Below are 19,188 nucleotides of genomic sequence, written 5' to 3' on the forward strand. Positions count from 1 at the left end.
GTTTTAAACTTTTGCTTTTAATTCAAAGTTAAATATATTAATGAGGAGGTGTTTGTTATCTCCTTCAATTTCTACCCATTTAGGTGGCACGGTGGCTCAGTGGTTAGCACTGCTACTTCACAGCACAGGTTCGATTCCACCCTCAGGCTACTGTCTGTGTGGAGTTTGCACATTCTCCTCATGTCATTCTCCTCATGTGTGGGTTTCCTTAAGGTGCTCCGGTTTCCTTCCACAGCCCGAAGATATGCAGGTTAAGTGGATTGGATATGCTAAATTGTCCATAGTTTCCAGGGATGTGCAGGGTGGGTGGATTAGCCATGGGAAATGCAGCATAACAGGGATAGGGTATGGGGGGTGGGTCTGGGTGGAATGCTCTTCAGAGGGTCAGTGTGGACCTGATGGGCCGAATGGTTTGCTTCTGCACTGTAGAGATTCTATGACAAGCCTCTGTTACTTGGTTGCCATTGGGACTGGGGTCTAGATAGTGGACAATGACACATCCCTCCCTGACACGTTCAATGCTTTCTACGTTTGTTTTGAGCAGAATACCACCGACGTGGCAACACCTGCCCCTACGATCCCAGACACACCTGTTCCCTCTGTCACCGCTTCAGAAGTCACTTCAGTCCCCCTGGGAGTCAACCTAAGGAAAGTGATGGGCCCGGAGGTATCCCCGGTCAAGCACTCAGATCCTGTGTGGACCAACTGGTGGAGGTGTTCATCTTCAACCTCTCCCTCCTATAAGCCAAAGTCGCCACCTGTTTCAAGAAGATTACCATCATTCCTGTACCAAAGAAAATACACGCATTGTGCCTTCATGACCACCACCCAATAGCTCTGACTTCAGTAATCGTGCAGTGCTTCGAGAGGCTGGTCATTGCCCACATCAGCTCCAGTATCCCAACCTGCCTCCATCTACTTGCCTACCAACACAACAGATCCACAGAGGATGCCATATCTCTAGCCCTACACTCATCCCTGGAACATCTGGACAACAAAGACACCTATGTCAGACTCCTGCTTGTTGACTACAGCTCCGCCTTCAACACCATTATCCCCTCCAAACTGATCTCAAAACTTGGTCTCGGCTCTGCCCGCTGCAATTGGATCCTCAGCTTTCTGAACCTTAGGCCGCAATCCGTGAGGAAAGGTAACTGCACCTCCTCCACAATAACACTCAACACTGGAGCCCCCCAAGGATGTGTCCTCAGTCCCCTACTGTTGTTATCTAACAACAATGAGTCAAAATACAAAAGGGAGATAGAGGGCTTGGTGACTTGGTTCAATGAAAACAATCTGTCTCTCAACGTCGGCAAAACTAAAAAACTCATCATCGATTTCAGAAAGAAGGGAGGAGAACATGCCCCCATCTACATCAATGGAACAGAGGTTGAGAGGGTGAAGAGCAACAAGTTCCTCGGAGAGACTATAACTGACAACCTGTCCTGGAGTTTCCATGTAAATGTGACAGTCAAGAAGGCACAACAACGCCTCTTCTTCCTCAGGCGCCTCAGGAAATTTGGCATGTCCATAAGGTCCCTCACCAACTTCTACAGATGCACCATTGAAAGGATACTGTCCGGCTGCATAAATGCCTGGTATGACAACTGCTCTACCCAGGACCGTAAGAAACCACATAAGGTTGTGTGCACAGCCCAGACCATCACAGAAGCCATAGACTCTATTTACACCCCTCGCTGCCTTGGAAAGGCAGCCAACATCATCAAAGTCCCATTGCACCCTGGTAATGACTTCCTACAACTTCTGCTGTCAGGCAGAAGATACAGAAGCTTGAACACTTGTACAAGCAGGTTCAAGAACAGCTTCTTTCTGGCCGTTATCAGACTGTTGAATGGACTCTAGCCTCAAATAATGTAACCTGCAATGTAACCTGTATGCCTCTAAGTCTTTTTGATCTGTACATCCTGTGCTTGCTGTGATCTGCCTGTACCGCTCGTAAACAAAGCTTTCCACTGTATTTAGGTACACATGACAATAAAATCAATCAGAATGCTAGCTTCCAAATACAAAGGTAGAAGCAGGAGGCCTGGCATTGTGCGGATTCACAGATGTTTGGGCATTCTGATTCAGAGACCCTCGAGGCAACTGTGGCTGCTGTGAATAGCAAGAGTAAAAAATGCCACCAGGTACAGTCAGTGGGAATTCACTCCCTGGTCAAAAGATGGGATGTGTAGAGGCTTGAAGATACTGCACAATTCTCATCGCCACGAGGAAGAGTTGCTAGAGTATGCCATGCTCTTGCAAATTGTTTTGAGGATTCTTAAAATACTGAGGGGAATTTTTTTGATGGATGCTGCGTGTTATGACTCAGGCAGCAAGAAGTGAGCTTTTTGGAAGCTTGTAGTAATGTTGATCTGCTCCCTGTAAAGAATATAATTCTGCTGAGAGTATGGTGTAAGAAATAAGCATAGCAGATGGTTTTAATTGTGTTAGGAAGTAAAGTTAGGCATCTTGCATATAGTTTAGTTGGGTACATAACTATTAGATAATGTTTAGTCGATGCAAAATAGAAATTGCTGGAGAAACTCAGAGGCCTGGCAGCATCTGTGGAGAGAAAGCAAAATTAATGTTTCAGGTCCAGTGACCCTTCTTCAGAATTCAGATGTCAATGCTGCTTTCTTTGTCAACTATGGTGATCCTCAGGTTAAACCTTCCACCAGTCATCTCTCTTGAATAAGAAAGGAGCTCTATGGTCTGGTAAGGCTCTGGTGACTTTACCTTGAAAGTTATTTATCTCAATGGCAATTGTAATGGTAAATGTAGAAACTGCCATGCTTTTGGATGGTATCGCTGAGGGGTAGCATTGGCAAGAGGAATAGAATGGGATCAAGAATGGATATTTGAGGTAAGCCAATCCTGTTGTAGTGCTAAAGAAAATTGCATTTGATTCATTGGCAGTGACTAAGTAAGAACGGAGCAAGGTTAGGACAATCCCACACAGCTGGACAATGGAAGAGAGGCATGGAAAACTGTTGAAAGTCAAAAACAGGTTGTGAAGGAAAAAGGGGGATCGTTGTCCAGGTCACATGCACATTTCATTGGAATCATACAATCCCTACAGTGTGGAAGCAAGTTGGTTAGCCCAACATTTCAATAACGATGGTCCGAACAGCGTCCCACCCAGACCCACCCCATCCTTGTAACCCTGCATTTCCCATGGCTAATCCACCTAAACTGCATGTCCAATATTCTTGAGTAGATTTGTAGCTCGGGTTGTAGATGCTGTGGTTGGTTTGCTCGCCGAGCTGGTTTATTAGTTTGCAGACGTTTCATTACCCTCTGGGTAACATCATCAGTGCAGCCTCCGATGAAGTGTTGTTGTATTTTCCTGCTTGCTATTTAGACTCTGGGGTCTATTGGAGTTGATTACCTCATTTCTGGTTTCTCTTTGCAGTTGGTGTGTATATAGGGTCTAATTCGATGTGTTTATTGATGGCCTTCTTGGTGGAGAACCAGCCCTCTAGGAATTCCATTGGTTGTCTCTGTTTGGCTTGTCCTAGGACCTTGACGTTGTTCCAATTGAACTGGTGGTCCTCCCGTGGCCACTGGGCGTCAGAGTGGCACACAAACCTACATCAACCCTACGCCAACTGCTAACCAGAACCAAAGACTCCTTACCCACTATGGACAGAGCCAACGTATTATACAAGATTCCATGCAAGAATTGCGCCAAACACTACATCGGACAGACAGGAAGGGAACTGGCTACAAGAATACATGAACACCAACTAGCAACAAAAAGACATGACCAATACTTGTCTCCATTCATACAAACAAGGAGGACCACCAGTTCGACTGGGACAATGTCAGGATCCTAGGACAAGCCAAACAGAGACAAGCACAGGAATTCCTAGAGGCCTGTTCTCCACTAAGAAGACCATCAATAAACATGTAGAATTAGACCCTATATACAGACCAATGCAAACAAAAACCAGAAATGAGGTAATCAACTCCAACGGACCCCAAGTTTAAATAGCAAGCAGGAAAATACAACAACGCTTCATCATAGACTGCACTGATGATGTTACCCAGAAGGGTAATGAAACGTCTGCAAACTAATGAACCAGCTAGGCGAGCAAACCAACCAAAGTAAACTGCATGTCTTTGGACTGTGGGGGGAAACCGCAGCACTCAGAGGATACCCACGCAGACATGGGGAGAAGGTTCAAAGTCCACACACAGACAGTTGCCTGAGAGTGGAATCAAACCTAGGTCCCTGGCACTGTGAGACAACAATACTAACCACTGAGCCACAGTGTTGATGTAGCAAAACAGAGGGGTAAGGGAGAGATAGCAAAACCAAGAGGCCATGGCAACTACTTTAGAATTTTGTGTGTAACAAACAATATCTGAGTGGTATTTTCAATACTTACTCCAATAATCCAAGACAGTCTAAAGCTTTGTGATGTAGATGATTTTACCCATGTTTCAGGAGAGGCATGCCTGGCTCTTTGTTTCTGCTCCTTTAAGTAGCGACTATGTTTCCTCCCTCAAAGGGTCTGCACACCAAGAGGTGTACTAGTGTCATTTCTAGCTCGACTTCTTGTTTTGGAAGTCACTGCCATGTATGGACCTTAGATGTCCATGCAGAATAAGAAAACACAATTACGGGGAATGTTCATCTGAGTGTGAAATACTTTCAGAGAATAAATCTAGTCAATTTAAGATCACTGATCAGGCCTCATTTTTCAAGGTTGGAGATGATCATTTCACTACCTTTTGCCCTCTGTGTTAAAAATGTGGCCTAGAAACACATAATCCAAGAACTTGGTTCTGGTTCAAAGTGTCATAATTAGCTACAGTTAGTTTGACGTGAGCTTTAGATCCAGTTTACTGTAGCCCCCTGCAGAGTTTGTACATGAATACTTCAATTTGATTTTAGGAATCCAGCTGAGCAATAACATACAGGAAATAGTTGCAGTAAAGATTTGTTCCTTAATGTTACCCAAAACATCAGTGGAATTTCTACCCTTCCGCATGCATCCTTGTCCTGAGCATGTGGAAGTCGAGAATTCAGAAAGATTAATTTATTTAATTCTCCATAACATTTTTGTGAAATGGTAATTAAATAGAAAAATTCTTGACCAGGTTTTCCAGGATAATTATTTATGTAAATGTACTGGAGCAGCAGCTTGTGCCAAACATTTCAGAATTCAAAGGGCATATTTCAGAGAAAATTGAAGTGCTGTGATCAAAACAGGGATGCTGTAATCTGCAGTGACCAGTCAGCTCTTCATTTGTAGTTCTTTATATAGACATGTAACTATCTTTGTGTGGATACAATGTTAACATCAACAACAGATGGACAGACAAATAGTAGCAATCTCCGGTATGACTATAGTAAAAATATACAGTTATTAAATGTTACGTTTCTGATAGACTGGTTGTTTCACTGTTATGATGAGCATTTTGGACATGTAAACATACTTTATTGAATCAAGCCCACTTGACAATTTCTGCATAGCACTGAGGATAAGTTTCATACAGTATTGATGACTTCATCAGACATATTGACCTAGAAATTATTTAGTACTGCACCTGTATTTCAGGGTAAAGTGGGTACATATAGCTTGTTTAACTTGCCATCTGCTATATTTGATTGGAATCCAGATTGGGATGAGAACTATTAAGGAATTTCTTTACATCAAACTCACAGTTGACAAGTCTTTCAGACCTTTTAGAGAAATAGGTGTGCACCAGACATTGATTTAATATGATAATTTGCCAAGCAAATGTTGGCTCTGATGGTCAGGAAGGATCCAGCAGGGACTCTTTTTAAAGGGGCCATTTCTGTTAATTGTAAGTCATTTGAGTGCTAATTATATTCAGGCAGTAGGTGACAATGAGACTTTTGCAAATATATAGCAGACTGAGAGGAGGTTATTTTTGTTGGACATGCACAGTATGCGATGTAAGTCCCTGTTCATATAAAGACTTGGAAGCAACTAATCACTGGGCTCCAGTATTCTGTCTTTCACTACATGTTAATCCAGGTTTTAACAGTCCCTTCCAAGTAGGCTAGTTGCTGGCTTGGCCTCTTAACACTGGGCATTCTGACTTTATTCTGGTTCTGGATTTCTGTGATCTGTTTTGTATTGTTTGCTATAATCACTGGTGGTGTGGCAGATTGGCTTTGGGGGTAGGTGAGAATCTGGAAAGGTGAAGAAGTCCACAGGTACCATGGGGAGCAACAAATTTTCGAGTGTTTCTTGTAATAGGCCTGCCGATCTTTCTGAAAAGGAATGACAACCATTATTGGAACATGCAGCATGTTTGTGATCATAGATGAATATTAAGGCCATCTGTGCCATGTTTCCTGGTGAGTCATTCATCCTTTGTGTCACCCTTACATTGTCCTTGCTATTAGGTCCCGAACTGATTACAAGAGAAATCAGTGGTTACAGCTCATTATCCTTGCCCAGAACTTGGGTACAAATGCAGAATGTTTCTGCAATGAGAGCCAAGTTGCCATTAGTTAGATTGCGAATTTTCAGACAGCCAACATGCTGAACCTCTCAGGCAGAGGTCTGCAGTGCATTCTGACTGTGTGTTTCCAGATTTGAGACTGTGTGCTATCAAGCATCAATGCATTGACTCCATGGTCTTGATGCCATTTGAAATCCCTAGGTGTAATTTGAGTTGCACTTCGCCATGCCTTTGGCTGCTGTGCACAAGCTCACTGACACTTTGCCTAGTGCACCTAGCAGTTCTTTGTATATGTCCATCAGTAGTCATAGCCGTCAGTGTTTTCTGCTTACAATCAAATTCATAGGTCACTGTCTTCTTCTGAATAAGATGCTAAATGGATGCCAAATCTATCTGTGATCAATCTCATTTGGTCTTTAGAAGTTCAGGGAGTTTTCATAGTGTCCTGGACATCATTTATTCTTCAACCAACACAATTGAAAACAAGTTATCTGGCATTAGATTAATTGCTGTTTGTGAGATTTTCACATCAAATAATATAACTATATTTTAACAATAAATCAATTGCTGAGAAGCACTGAAATATGAAAGATGCAATTTGATATGTTTAGAATGCAATGGTCAAGCTTAAAATGAAAGGTACAATAATTGAAACATTAAAATGAGTAAACTTTTACCTAAAAACTTAATCCTGCAATTAGTTCAACATTTCAAATGTTGGCAAAAAAAACAAGTGAGCTTCATCTTTCCTAAGTTGAAAGTTCCTCCCACTCATTTAGTTCTGAACGAGTAAAGATCTGAACAGCTCGCGATTGAGCACAGAGTGGAATAGCACAATTACTTCAAATGCTTGCATGTTGTTATCCTGTTCCCAAGGGTCTGGTAGAAATTGGAAACTGTTCAACACATCTTTTTTAAAGCAAGCCAGTGCCACTTCTAGTGACTGAGCTTTGAGAGTGTTTATAATTCTCTTTCATGTATTGTTTTCATGTAAAGATAGTCAACATGAGTCAATAGTAAAATGCGATTATAAATTACTCACAAACTTAAAACAAAAATAGAGAAAGCAAACAGCACTGAAATGGCTGAAAGAACTTTGCCCTGTTCTTTAGACCACACTACTTGAAACATGAAGGCACGAATTTGAAACAAAATTTCTGAGTAAATACTTGAATTTCATCCAGTTTGGATAGCTTCTGATATGCATTGCCTCATTTACGTGAAGAACGTTGCAACAATTCCACTAGCTCTTTCCTTCACTAGTTTTGTGGCTGCACTGTTATATACATACTTGTTACCTCTGACAGGATTCACAACAATAAAGAAACTCAGAATTTGGGCTATGCTTGACTGGGCAGACATTTATTGCTCATCCCTATTTTCCCTTGAGAATGTAGTGGTGAACTGCTTTCTTGAAGTCAGCAATCCATTTAATGTAATAACTGTAGCTGTTAAAAAGGTGGGGGACAGGCGGAAAGGTTAAGGATTTTGACCCAGCAAGAGTGAAAGGACGGTAATATATATTACCGAGTCAAAATGTTGAATGGCTTGCAAGGGAACTGGCAGATGATGATGGAGCAAATTACTGCAGATGCGAGAATCTGAACTGAAAACGTAAAATGCTGGAAATCACAATGGGTCAGGCAGCATCCATGGAGAGAAACCAAGCTAATGTTTTGAGCCTAGACTCTTCAGAGCAGAAGTGAAGTGTGGAGAGGGCAGCATTTATAAACTGTTTGGTGGTTGGGGGGAGGGGTGGGTGCGGTTGTAGTGTTTGGGAGAAACAATTCCGATCACTTAATCCAAATTATCAGCATCTTTTCTCCCCCAGCACTCCAACTCACCCCTTACTATTGCATAAATGCTGCTGCCTCCACACTTCATTTCAGCTCTGATGAAGAGTCGTCGAGACTCGAAACGTTGACGTGCTTTCTCTGCATGGATATTGCCTGACTGTCTGTGATATCTAGCAGACGATGGTTTTCCCATGTATCTGCTGCCCTTGTCCTCTGGTGTTGGTCATGGATTTCGAAGGTCCTGCCTAAGGAACCATTTGATTGGCACAACATCCACGATTATCCACCCCTTCCACCACTGGTGTTAAGTAGCAACAGTATGTACTGTCTATAAGATACACTGCAGAAATTCACAAAATCTATTTACACATCACTTTCCAAGCCCAAGACTACTACCTCCGAGAAGGACAAAGACAGCAAACACGTGGGAACACCACTACCTGCAACTACTTTGTCAAGGTATTGGCATCCAGATCTCATGTATATTTGCTGTTCCTTCAGTGTCCCCTGGTCAAAATCCTGGCACTCCCTGCCAAAAAGCAGGACATTGTGGGCATACCTAAACCAAATGGTCTGCTGCAGTTGAAGAAGGCAGCTTATCACCACCTTTTCAAGAGCATTTAAGGATACTCTGTAAATGTTGGCCTAGCCAGCAAAGTCCATATCCCCTGAATGAATGAAAAAAATTAAACTAGTTATAAAAGGAGATATTAGAACTGATGACCAAATGCTTAGTCAAGAAGATAGATTTAGGGTGTAAATTCAAAGGAGGAAAGAGAAGTTGATAAGTTCAGGAGGTATTATTAGAGTTTAGGGCCTAGGTAACTGAAGGCACAGTTACCAATTGTGGCATTATTAAATTCAGGAATGAACAAGAGGCAGAATAAGAGGAAGTTAAAGAGAGGAGGAGGAACAAAATCATGGAGAAATTTGAAAACAAGCATGAGAATTTGAACAGGAGCGAATGTAACCAATGTCTGATTTGGTGAACAGGACTTGGTGCAAATTAGGATATGTTTAGCGTAGTTTTGGATGATCTCACAAATATGAATTTTGGAAGATAGGAGTCTAATCAGGCAGGAATAAAATTGTTAGAGAATAGAGAAGTAACAAGGAATGGCTGATGATTTCAGCAACACATGAGCTGAGATGGGGTAGATTTGGATAGTGGTATAGAGATTGAAGCACTCAGCCTTTGTCGTGGCATGAATGTGCGGTCAGAAGTTTAAATATGACAGTAGTATTGTAGACAACCACGGTGAGGGATAGACTTGGAAGCTATGGAAAGAACTTGAGGGGACCAAAGATAGAGTTTTAATTTCTGAAGCTAAGTGTGGAGTTGAGCAGAAAAGCAGGAGGCATTTCCACTTGTGGGTGGGGCAAGTCATCCCCTGCAATCCTAATGCTATAATATTTACGAGCAGGTACCTGAAAAATTCTTATGGTGTGTGCACAGCAATTTCTGTCCCCTATTTGGACCTTCCAGGCTCCAGCTTTTGGGCGCCACATTTAAAAGGCATCTGAAATTCCATTCTATGCATCAGAACCTCTGCTCGTCGCCCCCACTAATCCCTAGAGATGTCAGAGACAGGTAGAAAGCGGCGATACTTTAGCAGTGCCTCTTCAGAATTTGCCGTAAAGACTATTGAGGAGAAAAGGGAAGTTCTTTCTTTATGGGTGACAACAAGAGTCAACTTTGACAGAGGTGGCTGCAGAAGTCAGAATATCTTAAGGGAACCATGCTCCCATGTCATAATGGGTCTTCTGCTGTATTAAGATAAGTACCACTGTCTTGTTGCCAATGTAGAGGACTGTCACACACAGGTTTGGATGGGAGGTATCTCACCCAGATATTCATCGTTGTCTGTCACTTCTTTGCACCAACCATGCGTAACATTACTGACACCAGAGTGGTGGTGCTGTGCAACCACACATTCGACAGGGCTTACACTTCAAACAGCAAAGGAGGTGCAAAATTCAACAGTTCATGTATAACCAGCTCCTACATATCTGATAAACTTTCACCAGAGGGATGCATAGTCAAAGACACAAACATAATAAATTCTTTTTGTGTTAAGCCCCCTTTTGTGTTGAGCCCTACATGTCTGCCCTGGTCAGGTTTGCTGGGGTTTAGCTCGTGTGGCTTCCTTGCTTGAGCTGGATTCTTGGCCCAGTCAGACTTCATTTCTAACACTGTAAGCACTTCATGACAGCATGTGACTGGGATTTCTCTCATAAGCTGATCAATGCAAAGAGGCTTGAACCTAACATTGTTAGTGTTTAAATAAAAGATGGCTTTTTTTTTCTGATGGAGCCAGAAGATGTTTGTCCTTGTCAGAGGTGGAGAAACATACCTTATTACATATAGTCAATCTGTGAATATGCATGTTTTTGGTTTTTGGTTTTTGGCTAACAGGATAGTGCTCTGAATGTACTTCCAGCACCTGGGGTATTAATGAGTGTGTGTAACGTGCTAATAAATGCAAAACAGGTTCCTGCCGATTACAGTTGGGAGACCTATCTGAAATGTTCTGAGAATTTAACTGCAAACGTTTAACTCATGGTCAGTAAGAAGTTTTGTCTCTCACCCAATTAGTTCCCCATCTACCTCCTTCAATGCTCTGGGTGGGCTTGAGATGTTCTGCCATATAACATCAGTCTTCCCAGTATGTAACTGGAAGAAATTTTTGCTTATCCAGCAATAGATCTCAGACAAGCAGGTAGGCAATTTAGGGACAGGGAGAGATAAAGAGAGTTGCTGTTCTGATAGGACTGGATACTGTCAGCATTCATCTGCAACTGATGCTGCGCAACAAACCTACCTGTCACCTGTAAACTGCATGTCCATAATGTGCGGATCTAAATATTGTCTTCATGGAACCCACCACAGTGGTTGTTACAGTGCAAGTCTGTGTCATTGTGCTTAGGAGTAATGGATAAATATGACATGCTGTAGGAGCTGCTTTCTTCCTTTGGCACTGGCTCTGTTACTTGCATGTTAGTGCTATGTTTTACTGCCTTACAGACAGGACCACCTTATTTTCATCATCTTTCAGAGTCTCATTTTTACTTTTATTGAATTACTGTAATCAGAAGGCAGAGAAGTAGAAGACAATGCTACTTGAATAAATTTATTTTTATATTAATATTTTGATTATATAATACTAAATATGTTTTAATATTGTTGTGTTTAAGTCCTCTTATAATTAAGGCAAGTGCATTTGTTTGGCCACTTTGAATCTCATATCATGCTACACCTTTTTCAGAGGTTAGATTTGTTGTAACTTCACATTTACATGATAAAACAGTTAAGTAAAATCCACACGATGTGTTCCCTTGACACAGTAAAATTAAAACACCTATCCAAAAAAAATGATTGAGTTGACATTCTTCTGTATTTCAATCAGGCTGCATATGTACTTCTTTGCCCTAGTTTTAAAAGTCTTGCTTCTTATTTTTCAGCAAAACATCATGTCAATGGAAATAGGACAGTCGACCCATTCCCCGAAGGACTACAGATGGTCATGTTTGGTAAGTTATTTTTGAGTGCAGATTTAAAGTAGTATGTCTTCCAATTAGATAACTCTGTTATAGATTTGAATAGAAAGGGTTCATTTCTCAGGTGTGGCCTGGTACCTTCTTCACAGGTGCTTGTGACAAACTCTCTCTATCTCTCTTGAAATAACTGTTCAGAAACAATGTGCTGATTCCAGAAATGTACTGTATTAAAAAAGTATAACCCTAATAATTGTGGGGAAAAGGAAACAAATTTGCTTATGAAGGTAACAATGAACGTAATTCACATCATTGCTCTTAAACATAAGGCATTTGAAAGACTTTTGGAATTCACTGGTATGATGAAAAATTAAATGAAAATTTTATTTGCAGTAATCCCAGTGCTCGCATGCGACTAAATGGGCAGTATGAAAATGGGCTTATAATTAATTTCTTGTCTGATTTATTGAGCTGCTAACCGTACAATAAGTTTAAACTAACATAGAAAATTTCACACACAAGAATGTAGTCTGAGTCCACAATTCTTTTTTGGCAAGAGCTAATAGCAGATTTCAAATCTCGGTCAGAATGACTTCTGAGTCCAAATACTATGTTAATCTGGAAATGCAGACATGGTGCAAAATTATTCTTGGCCAGGAATTGCTTCTGCAACCTAATTAACAGCAGCAGCAGATGTGGGATGGAGGTGGGACCAAGGCAGGAACCAGCTCGATTTAAATGACAGCCATCGCTGAGGCAGCTGGAGTTCATCCACAAACCTGAAGTGCAGCCTGAGCAGAGGGCAGCGGACAGGGAAGGAACTGATGGTCTATAAATGATCCTATAGGGAAAGTACAGATGAACATCTCAGGTAGATCTAGTTTACTCTGTCAGTAACAAAAGCTTCCATTTATATATTGCCTTTAATGTTGAACAACCTCCTAAACTAAGGCATGTGGAAAATCAGATACTTAGCAATTAGGGCCACTGAGAGGGTCTATATTTTAAATGACAGTCTTTCCTTTATTTTTTCAGATCCTAATATGCTTGCAGCATGTTACTGGAATGTTCTGTATTTATTTTGGTCTGTACTGTATCCTATTTCTCTAGAGAATCTTGGCAATTTGCTATTGCTAGGAATTTTGTATCATTTCTTTTGTCAACATTGAGCCATGATGGGTGTCTTTTGCCTCTGTTACAACGTTGCCAGTTGCCTCCCACTATATTGCTGCCACTTTCTCCATGACGTTGTTCTGATGTGAATTGGGTTCAATGCACCAAAACAAAAGTCCAAATCTTACCCTTGAAAGAGCTGAAAACAAACTTCTTAATGGTTTTAAGTGACTTTGAGTTTGGGTGGGACCCTGTCTGAGCTTCACTCAACGTGCTCTGAAATAGGAGTGTAGCAGTCTCATGCTAGGAAACTGGCATGCTGATCCAGGGTGAGGTAGGGTGGTAGTTTATGCAATCACCCACCCTTGAATCTGCCATGTCTAAAAAATAAAATGCTGCCTGACAGTTCATCACTTGAGTATAACCTCATTACAAAGTAGTAGGATATAGGCTGCCAACAATAGTTATCCATAATTTTAAAAAATGTCTTCAGCACACCAACTTTATTAGTTATACTTTTTTTTACTGCTGTAAAACATCAAACTATATTTTCATGAATGTTGCATATGCCCAACTTAAACTGCACTTTGGAGGCAATTTCCTTTGAATGAATTTTAAACCATGGTCCTGTCAAGAGACAGACACCTAAAGGTGTACAATAATAAGCAAGCTAATCCAGATGAAATTGTTTTATATTCATTGTGAAGAATGGAATAATATTTTGCAGTCCATTTTATACAATATCCAATTTTAGTTCCTGATGCTGTATACTGTCTTCCTGTTTACATTTATATGTAGCTTCACTTAAATTTAGCTGTGAAAGTAAAACAACTGATGGTGGCTCAGAGCATCCATTGTTCTGCCTTCTGTTATTCTCATGCTGGACAGGGATTCTTGGATGGAGCTTGATGAACCACATACACAATGTTACTTAATTTCTTGTCACCTTGAGGCTATTTGTTTATAATTTTTGAAAGTTGAAACAGAACATGAAGCATTTCGAAAAATAATTGGTCTGTAAAAGTGTTGACATGATGTATAACTGTAGAGGTTGATAGCACAGAAGGATGTGGAATAGAAATAACCACAGAATCACAAAATTGTTATGGTGCAGATGGAGCCTGTTCAACCCATTGCACCTGCTCTTCAAATGAGCATCGTTACCTAGTGCCAATCTCCTGCTTTTTCTCATATCCTTGCATATTATCTCTATTCAAATAAACATCCAATTCCCTCTTGGATGCCTGAGTTGATTGATTGATTGACTGATTTTATTGTTACATATACCAAAATACAGTGAAAAGCTTTGTTGATGAGTGGTACAGGCAGTTCACAGTAAGCAAAGGATGTACAGATCAAGAAGACTTAGAAGCATACAGGTTACATTGCAGGTTACATTATTTGAGACTAGAGTCAATTCAACAGTCTGATAGCGGCCGGAAAGAAGCTGTTCCTGAACCTGCTTGTGCATGTGTTCAAGCTTCTGTATCTTCTTCCTGATGGAAGAGGTTGTAGGAGGTCATTACCAGGGTGCGATGGGTCATCATTTCTGCAGCAGCAAGGCATGTAAATGTAGCCCGTGGATGGAAGATTGGCTTCCATGATGGTTTGGGCTGTCACATGACCTTTTGTTGTTTGTTACGGTCCTGGGTTGCTATAACAGACCGTTATGCACCCAGACAGTATGCTTTCAACGGTGCATCTGTAGAAGTTGGTGAGGGACCTTATGGACATGCCAAATTTCCTGATCCACCTGAGGAAGAAATTGCGTTGTTGTGCCTTCTAGACTGTTGCATCTACATGGGAAGTCCAGGACAGGTTGTCGGTTAATTGAACCTGCCTCCACCATGGGAAGTTGTTACATACCCTAAGTATTCATTGCATGAAAATATTTTTCTCACATCATCCTTGCTTCTTTTGCATATCACTTTAAATCTATGTCTTCTCATTTTTGTTCCTTTTATGAGAGGGAACAAATAAACCAAGTTCTTTAAACTGATTTAGGATTTGCTGTTAAGAAAATAAATGAGAAAGATGACAGTTTGTTAGACTTCAATATTTGGTGCCTGATAGCTACCAGAGATGTACCTAAAATCTGACAATAGATACTGGGTGAACTGAAAATGATGCATTAATTGGTAGCATGCCAATGCTGCATTGTAGCAGAATTAGAGTGCTGATCTGAACTCACCGTATGCCCACTGCTTATATCTCTCAGACAAACAAAATTAGTCGTAGGCCTAATACATTTTCACTTTTTGTTGCCCTCAACTGGGTGGGTAGTACAGTTAAGTTGCTCACCTCTGGGAGATATGTAAATAAATAAAAGGGCATAATGTCACAGGCTGCTTTTTGTACATGTTCTGGCAGTGAGCACCACAGTAACATCTGCATGGGAGCAATTTTCTGGCTTTCATGATTAGGAACTTTTCTGTGATGAGGAATGTAACTGAGAGGGAAGAGGAAACCCTTCAAAGTCAGGCATTAAATATTAACCATTAAATCGTGAAGAGTTGCAGCATGCAGAGACGGTTATGGAGCTAATGTATTTGCACAATGTGTGCTTTCATTGAATTTTGAATTCACCAACCCTTTTTATATAATGCCTCAAGCTAGTCTATTACTTTGTGAGTTTCAATGCAATTTCCATCTATATAGTTGGAAATGTAGAAAAAATATCTATTGTATTTGCAGATATAAATAATCTTATTAAGTAAGGCAGTGTTTCCTTTTGGAATTATGTTCAGGTTCAAGTTGTGGTTAATAATCATTCCTGAAAAGACATGTAGCCCATTGTTTAGGAAAATAATTGTTGAGAAATTAAATTGATAATTCCTCTCCAGTGCAAATCTGATTTCAGGATTACTTTCAATACCGGGAATGTTACAGCTGATAGATTCTGTTTTGTTAGACAACTGTCGATATGTTTCTGAAGAAGGGTCCTGACCCGAAACGTCAACTTTCGTGCTCCTCTGATGCTGCCTGGCCTGCTGAGTTCCTCCAGTTCCATACTGTGTTGTCTCTGACTCCAGCATCTGCAGTTCTTGCTATCTCTGTCGATATGTTTCATGGAGTTTTCAAGGTTAGCAGAGCAATAGAGGTAAATAAATTCAGTGAAGTGAGCAGACTGTGATCCAAAACTTGAAATGATGAGGTAGAACATCAGATCGACTGTCTTGTAGTTTGACCATATCATATTCCACCAGGTCCTCTGCTGTTCTGACACTAGGGTCGTCAACTGTCTGGGATTGTTTTGGAGTCTGCATGAATTAAAAACTAAATGCATGCTGTTGTGAATAACACAGGAAAATTTCTTTCAGGCATTAAAGAAAAATTCTTTTTATTGTTTTTACGGCTAAGAAACTAGTATTGAAAGTATTGGAGATTTGGGTGGAGGACCTCTGACCATTTCACTGAATGGGGCAGCTGTAGGCGAGTGTTGAGATGAGGAAACCGCCAAACGTATTCCCAAAAGTATTGATAATCCTTGCTGACCTGACCCACTACTTCAGGATCGTTGTAGGTGACAAAGAAAAACCCAGCATCCTTTTGATCTCTCTCCTTTTTGTTTACACACTTAAATTTCTGACATTTTGTTGTGGATGTTTTGAGTGGGAGTTTGAGACTAGAGATTGAGGGCAATTGGAATGGTCAGAAACAGCTGAAATTATTGTTGCAGGGTACATCAGTAGCAGATGACTTTAGACTGACAGGAGATGGAGGTGAATAGAATCCAAATTGGAAGAAATGCTTCAAAACAGGAAAATGAGGAGAGGATGCAAATGATGCTACAGAGATGGTTTAGAAATTTTTTGGTCATGGTGGATTGCAATTGCTTATTCTTATATCCATGAGAATCATGGAAATACTCAAAAATAAAGGGGTATAATCGCTATAGTGTGAGCGGAGTTTTAATTCACAAAGTGGATTTGTGCCATCCATCAGTATTTGTGGTACTGCACCCCACCCCACCTCATATAGCCAGGTATGAAGTGGTGGTGTACTTATGCTGATATTTCTTCATCTGCTATTGCCTGAGCTGCCAATGGACATGATGCATTTGATTGTGGCACTTCTCAATAAAAGAAATGAAGAGAGAATCAGTGAAAGCAAAGGTAGATATTTCAAATGGTGAGTATAATAATTAGATAGTGAGGGGGAGGTAGAGACAGTAAAGCCTGGATACTTTGATAACCTCTTCAGCGTGTTGGAGTTTCCTTCTGGAATAACTGAAAGATGTTGACCATACTTATCCTGAAGGTCCAAGACAGTTTATCATTTATTTATGTTGAAGACTTTGCTCCTCCTCCAAGAGAGGAAACGAGATGGCATTGTGCTTGGCTCCAAGTGGTCAAGTGGAGAATTTAAATGCAATCAGATGCATGTGATCAGAACTTGTGCTGTTATTTCAGTTGTATGGTTGGTAAGGATTTTTATTTTATTGTCATTCTCTGAAGTACCTATTGTAGCATTGTCTGTAGTTATTTATTTCTAATCATACTTCATAAACTGAATGATTAGCATTACAGAAAAGTGATGTGCACATTCAAGTAGTAAGTTTCAAAGATTGCATTAACTTTCAGTTGCAACTGTATTGCATTTCATTCATGCATTCCTTTTGGTAAATTTCAGAATTGCAAATGAGCAATTTCAGTTTTCAATATCTGTTTTTTAAGCAATAACTAAACTGGCTTTTTTGTTTAAGTTTTTTCTCTCTTAAAATGATGGAAGTGTTTTTGAAAGAGATCAGAGACTTATAAAACGGTTGCAGACTTAATGAGGTAAAATAGGTCACTGCAAGCTTCACAATAACGAATCATGTAAAGGATCTAAGTTTTTCCACATTTAATATGTGTAGCACATTACCACTGAGTTATGCCATAATATTCTAGAATTGGCTTTGCAAACACCACATAATCTCGTCATCTGCCAAAGCTATTGTAGATGGATCGTAAAATATTGCCGTCATGAATAAATTATTAATGTGAATTAAACCAGATTTAAATCTTTAGATCCAAGGATTAAACTATTGGACAGTTACATTTATTTTCTAAACTGAATTCTATTTTATTGATCTATAAACTCACCACAATTCCAGTACATTCGATGAATGAATAGAATAGTTCACATTTCTGTACCAAGTATTTTTTAAAACACACAGGCCTCAATTTTCACCATTATAGGGAGTGTCTCTGTTGTGGCAAAAATGCCAAAAGAAGTCAGTAATCCCACATCCAGCCCCTGAACCAAACTCTTCTTATTTTTAAAGTTTTGGCAAAGATCTGTAACTCAGGTTATGGGTGAGGTTGCTGTCTTGTTTGCCAAGCTGGCTTATTTTTCGTTCAGACATTTCATTGCCATGCTAGGCACCATCATCAGTGGAGTCTCCAATGAAGCGATGTTATTCTACTCCACTTGGAATTTATACTGTCTAGTTCGTTATGGTGAGTAGTGTCATTTTAGGTTTTGATCTGTATGGGTTTGTATATGGGGCCCAATTATATACGTTTGTTAATTGCATTACAGGTGGAGAACCATGCCTGTAGGAATTCCCATGCGTGTCTATGTTTGGCTTGGGCTACTCTGGTTACCTTGTCCCAGTTAAACTGATGGCCTTGTCGGAGTGTACCGATATTAGGGAGAGTTACAACGTGTACAGTGTGGAAGCAGGCCATTCGGCCCATTGTGGGCACACCGACCCTCCGAAGAGCATCACACCCGGACACACACCCCAACCCTATCCCTTTAACCCTGCATTTCAATGGCTAATTCATCCAGTTTGCTTATCCCTGGGCAGTATGGCCAATCCACCTAGCCTGCACATCTGGACTGTGGGACGAAATCAGAGCATCCGGAGGAAATCATGCAGACACTGGGAGAATGTGCAAACTCCACACAGATAGTTGCCTGTGCCTGGTATTGAACTCTGGCGCCGTGAGACAGCAGTACTAACCACTGAGCCACCGTAATGCCTTAAAGGTAACATAAAGGAAAAGCGGGTCACCCAGAGTGATGTTGGCCCTCTAAAGACTGAAAGTAAGAATATTATCAGTGACTGTGGGGAAACTGTCAGACATATTGAATAACAAAATGTAGAGCTGTAACACAGCTGGCCAAGCAGCATCAGAGGAGCAGGAAAGCTGATGTTTCAGGTCTGGACCCTTCTTCAGAAAATGGCTTCGCAGTGGGGTTAAAACTCACTCAGAGATAGTGGGAACTGCCGATGCTGGAGATCTGAGATAACAAGGTGTAGAGCTGGATGAACACAGCAGGCCAAGCAGCACCAGAGGAGCAGGAAAGCTGACGTTTCGGGTCTGGACCCTTCTTCAGAAAGAAG

The 19,188-nt window shown here is 40.8% G+C and overlaps 1 protein-coding gene across 1 annotated transcript in view; it reads left to right on the plus strand.

Annotated features, from left to right (window-relative positions):
* msra (methionine sulfoxide reductase A) overlaps positions 1-19,188 on the plus strand; it is a 282,237-nt gene that overhangs the window by 93,199 nt on the left and 169,850 nt on the right. The window contains exon 2 of the mRNA XM_048597063.1: positions 11,706-11,774. Coding sequence (XP_048453020.1) covers positions 11,762-11,774 — 13 coding nt within the window. The 5' untranslated portion in view covers positions 11,706-11,761. The remainder of the gene's footprint in view (positions 1-11,705; positions 11,775-19,188) is intronic.

Source organism: Rhincodon typus, chromosome 5, assembly GCF_021869965.1.
Source record: "Rhincodon typus isolate 14 chromosome 5, sRhiTyp1.1, whole genome shotgun sequence".
Lineage (NCBI taxonomy): Eukaryota > Metazoa > Chordata > Chondrichthyes > Orectolobiformes > Rhincodontidae > Rhincodon > Rhincodon typus.